Source organism: Clinocottus analis, unplaced genomic scaffold (genome assembly GCF_023055335.1).
Source record: "Clinocottus analis isolate CAN_PGR_092001 unplaced genomic scaffold, fCliAna1.0.p SCAF_4, whole genome shotgun sequence".
Lineage (NCBI taxonomy): Eukaryota > Metazoa > Chordata > Actinopteri > Perciformes > Cottidae > Clinocottus > Clinocottus analis.
Window position 1 is genome coordinate 2123896 of NW_027176153.1, and position 5469 is coordinate 2129364.

Below are 5469 nucleotides of genomic sequence, written 5' to 3' on the forward strand. Positions count from 1 at the left end.
GTCGACTCCCCCCAGCCACAGTTTCAGTACATGAGCAAGGAAAGTTCTCTATAGATGGAAACACTACTCCGTTCGTCCACAGGGGGCGCCAGAGTCAACACTAAACTGTCCTAGCTTTAACTATAGTTTAATTATCCAAGATTTCAAAATAAAAGCAAAGATTAAAGAACAGATTAAACATTGTTTATTGACACTTTTTGTGTGTGTGTAAAAGATATCTATCTATCTATCTGTCTGTAAATAAATAAATAAAGCAAGCCAACAAAAGCACAAGAAATAAAAACTATAAAAGAACAAAAATAGATCAATGACAACCGGGTAGTTCTAGGACTCTATTGTTTTGTTTGTGTGTTTATTCGTCTGAACCTGCTCTGTATGAACATTATCTAAACATAAACAATATTTTAACACAAGCCTGAAACTGGACACGTTTAAAGAATCCAGAAGGGTCGAATGTTTTTGTACTTTAACTTGATTAAAAGTCATCTGCTAGCTTGATCGTCCGTAAGCTCCGCCCCTCCGGCGTCCATGGAGACTCTCTCTCAGTAACTCTGAGGTGCGGCTGTGTCTGCAGGTGACGATGAGGAAGGACGGCGAGAGCCAGGACTTTGGCTTCAGCGTGTCCGACGGGCTCCTGGAGAAAGGCGTGTACGTGAACATGATCCGGCCCGACGGCCCGGCCGACCAGGCGGGGCTGAGGCCCTTCGACCGCATCCTGCAGGTACTCGCTCATGAAGACATGGGACGCTTTGCTTGTTCCTCTCCTCTTCCTGAACACGACTCGTCTGTACGCCGAATACAGAAGCTGCAGCCCGTTAGCTTAGCATGAAAACTGGAGCTACGCTAACCGTCTCCCGGCTTTATTTCAACAAACCGATGCTTTAACTCAGCCGTCATGTTGACCTGTTAAACTGTGGAACAAATCTTAGTCTCCAGATGTATTTTTCCCTGTTTGAGTTGACGTAGGAACCCCAAATTAATTACAATACTGGTTTTTATTGTATGTATTTGTTCAGCAAAGTCTTGGGAAAAAATGTATATCTGCAAAAATAATCACTTTTAAAAGATATTTTGATGGTAACTATGAACATCCAGCATGATATGAGCCAGATTCCCCAGAAAAGCCTCCTGGAGCGTCAATAAGACACCTTTATGGAAAGATTAGGACCTAAAGAATCAGAATCTGCAACAAAAATCACAATAAAACAAAGTCTTGTCCTGTTAGGAAGGAGCTTCAGTCAAAAAACTGTGTTGTTCGGTTCAAAAATGGAAAAATGTTATGTATTTTATAGCAAAAGATTGTCTGAATGGGGCATGCTGGGACTTAAAACGGACGCGGGAGGATTTTCGCGCAGTTTCCAAAAGGTTAAATAATGAAATGGGTGTCGCTCGGCCTCTTTTTTGTCATCTGAAGGATGTCTGTAGATGATGAATCGACTTCAATACTTCATAAAACGATAATAAATACTTTGTTCATCGTGTTTTCTTCTCGACTACAGCAGCATTTATACGTACAAGTTAAGCGATAAAATATTTGAAAAAATGTAATGTGAAAAAAGCACCATGTATACACCAAATACCTCTCTTCTTCTTTGTTCTCGCTCAAACAGACGGCCGCTCTTCGTTATTGCAGGAAGTAAAAACCGAGTGAAAGTCGTAGCATCGTGACTTGATTTTTATGGCATTTCGACCTCCTCCCAGGTGAACCGGGTCCGGACCCGGGACCTGGACTGCTGCCTCGCGGTGCCGCTCATCGTGGAGGCGGGCGCCGTGCTGGACCTGGTCATCAGCAGGAACCCTCTGGCGGCGGACGCCGCGCTGCCCGGCGACTGTGACGAGCCCTCGAACTCACTGTTCTGCTTCCCGGAGCGCAGGACCAACAGCATCGCCCTGTGACCCCCGGAGCCCCGCCCTCTTTTATTTAAAACACTGGGACCACACACACACGCACACACACACACACACACACACACACAGGGTTACGTTTCTCACGCGGAGCATCCTCACAGAAAACAGCCACTAAGTGCTCGTGCTCTCACCGCTGCCTGTTTTTAGTCACTGTTTTTTTTTTCATCCCATGATGCTTTGCAGCGGAGGCTCTGGCTTCAGGGCAGCGCCGCTCTGCTCCTTTCCTCTCCAGAGGCAAAGCCACATGGAGGTTATATAACGGGGGGAGTCAGAGCTGCTGCCTGAGCCAGGATGTCAACGCTCACGCCTCAGCTCTGGAGAGTCAAACTACACACACACTGACACACACACACACACACACACACTCGCACTCCTGCACAAATGTACCGTCTTTTGCTTTAATGAGCTTGATGCTCACACTGCAAAAAAACATATTTTTCTTCTTTTTTCACACAAACTGCACATGAATTTCTTCACACACACACGTATGTGACACACAGGGTGTTGGGCTCGAGGTCCAGGGCATGTTGTGCTTATTTGCGTTCTTTCAGCCACGTCTTGGCTCGCCGCCCTCGCCCCCCCCCCCCCTCCTCCTCCGCCCCAGAGAGCGCACAATGCCTCCAAATAGACAGAACGCTCTCTGCTACGTTCCCAAAAATCATTAGCGTAGCACCAGGAATGCTTGTGAAGAGACTCGACCCCTATCTGTCTGTAACGTGGGACGTCCCTCGACGGGAAAAAATAGTTTCTGAATTGTTCCAGAGAGACTCCAGAGATGTGTTGCTTTCTGTTTTCAGTTTTCTTTTGATTGTTCAGTTTCACTTTTCTGCATCTTTCACTTGCACATGACACATTTTTATTTTTGTCTCTGTTGACTCACTTTCTCCTTCTTCTTCTCCACGTCGCACTGTTTGAATCTGTTTATGTGGCATTGCACCTGAATGACTTATGGGTTGATAAGTGAATTACAGCCTTCACCAAACGGGAGGATAAAATGCCTTTTTTGTATTTTGTTTTCAATGTTCAGTGGTGAAGTATTTGTATTCCTCTCTGGAGTAGCTGTTGTTCCCCTCCGATTTCACGTAGCATGCACCGGGTCTGTCCTCAAAGTATTGCCTCTTCCTTATTACAAAACATTACTGGGAGTAATCTTTGTTGCTCTGATATGATCTTTGTGAGAGCCCCTCCCTCCCTCTTTTTTTTTTTTTATCATGGCAGGTTTTTATAAAGCTTTTGTGTATTAAATCTGGCCTGCTGCTCCAGCTGCCTCTCTGGAAACCAGAAATATGATTTCACTGTCCCCGTTTAGACTGATTTAATGTCTTATAATAAATGTTATGTTGTATACAGAGGCCTATTTTTAAGGTTTTATATTAATTTATTCTCTTCATTTAGCTGTATAAGGTATCATGGGTATGCAGTGTTTTTTTTATTATTTCTAGTAAATGCACATTCAGTGTCGTTTCTTCTTGTGATACTGAATGTGGCTGCATATTATTTGGTTGATTTCCACATCCTCCCTGAAAACGTCAGGATTTCTTTCAATGGAATTTGGAAGACTTATTTGATATGATTTTATTTTTGTTATTTAATTTATTATAAACCAAGAAATGTATTTCTTTTATGATAATAAAGTTCATGAAACATAGTTGATTTGATTTCTCCGCTCTCTCTCGCCGCCATCACCATTTTCTGCATGACAAAGGTCTCAACTGAAGGGATTGTTGTGAAATGCTGACACGCTTAACTTAACAGGGGAACATGGTAAACGTATGCTAGCATGTTAACATGGTCATTTTGAGTATGCTAGCATGTTAACATGGTCATTTCGAGTGTGCTAGCATGTTAACATGGTCATTTTGAGTATGCTAGCATGTTAACATGGTCATTTTGAGTATGCTAGCATGTTAACAAGGTCATTTTGAGTATGCTAGCACGTTAACATGGTCATTTTAAGTTTGTAGCATGTTAACATGGTCATTTCGAGTGTGCTAGTATGTTAACATGGTCATTTTGAGTGTTAACATGGTCATTTTGAGTTTGCTAACATATTACCATGGTCATTTTAAGTTTGGTAGCATGTTATCATGGTCATTTAGAGTATGCTAGCATGTTGAGGGATCTCCAAAAGCTACTCTGATCCCATACTGTCTGTATGAACCACATGAAGTGTTGCACTGTTTAGCTGTGAAACGGTGTAATATACGGGTTCGGGTACAATTCAGTTGCCCAACGGTTCTCACCGCGACTTCGGCCTCGCTGGCAGGTCGTAGCTAACGATGTTTCAGCTGATGAAGCTAACTGCGTTTACCAGAGATCTTCATTCTCCACTCAGGTAGTAGACCTTTCTGTATATTTAGATAGCAAATAACCATTTGCTGTTATATCTGAGTGCCAAATATTGAATTTAAAAAAATCTTTTGCTCAGAAACTGAGCGTTGACTCTACGATTTGCCCAGGTGATTTTCCCCGACTCCTTTCTTTCCATTGCTTTCTGCTGCACTCGTGTTCGCCATCCAGGTGACGTGAATTAAATTCCTTGAGGGTTCAGTTGCTCAAGGGCTTAGGCTGGACACCAGAGACCTGACCAAATAAGTCTGTGCCACCCTTGTGGGTGAGATGTCAATGCGTTTCCCACCTGCTGGTGGCTGTTAGATTGATGGCGGGACGGATGGCATGAAAAATGTAGGCCAAGTGTCAATGAGCCGTCACGGGGCGCGGTCTGATGTGGGAGTCTGCGTGTCATCGATATCTGCTCAATGAAAGACGCCTGAAGGGACATCGCTAGTTCATCAAAACGTGAGGTATTAATTAAAGGAACGTCGACGCATTAATGGAAACGATGCTTGACGTTGATGCAAATGTTTCAAAATCAAAGGCAAACCGGAGACTAGAGGCTGTGAAATTCATGGTCAAGAAAATCACACACACACACACACACACACACACACACACACACACACACACACAGCATGTAAGTAGGTTATCTTGTAAGCTAAGATATCCAGCTTGGATTCATTCCTGTGGTGTACGTCTATGAAGACATAAGATGATGTTTTAACACTGTAAAGTCAGTTTGTGTTGCGTTGGCTAACAGCTAACGGGACTATCTGTACACACACACACACACACACACACACAGTTGAAGCTCACTTCTATTGTTTGGATGGTGAGTTTGGCTAAAAGCTAACAGTAATACCAGAATACTTTCATAGTGTTGCGTAGCTCCCAGCCGCTGCTCTGCATCTCATTTTGTTTGGACGTCGTTTTTGGCTAACCGCTACCAGCTAGCAGACACACCTGCACACATAGCTGTACCTCTAAGCAACCCAGCCGCTAGTAAGCAACTTGGTGATTTTCATTTAGATTTTCGGCAAGATTTTATGAATGTCTTACACGATGACTTGAGGGTTGTATTCATGTAATCACACAACACACAAGCACCTGGAGGATCTGCACTCGGAGTGCACCTTTCTAGTTTAATCATGATTTCAGCCTCCAAATTGAATCATTCTTCACACACTATATATTTAGAGAATAAAGAATTCTTAAGACGCATAA

At 43.3% G+C, this 5469-nt stretch overlaps 1 protein-coding gene across 1 annotated transcript in view; it reads left to right on the forward strand.

Annotated features, from left to right (window-relative positions):
- Positions 1-3556, forward strand: part of LOC137801169 (glutamate receptor-interacting protein 2-like) — a 43932-nt gene extending 40376 nt beyond the window's left edge. The window contains exons 23-24 of the mRNA XM_068598607.1: positions 575-721; positions 1702-3556. Of these exons, the coding sequence (XP_068454708.1) occupies positions 575-721; positions 1702-1896 (342 nt within the window). The 3' untranslated portion in view covers positions 1897-3556. The remainder of the gene's footprint in view (positions 1-574; positions 722-1701) is intronic.
- The last annotated feature ends 1913 nt before the right edge of the window (positions 3557-5469 follow it).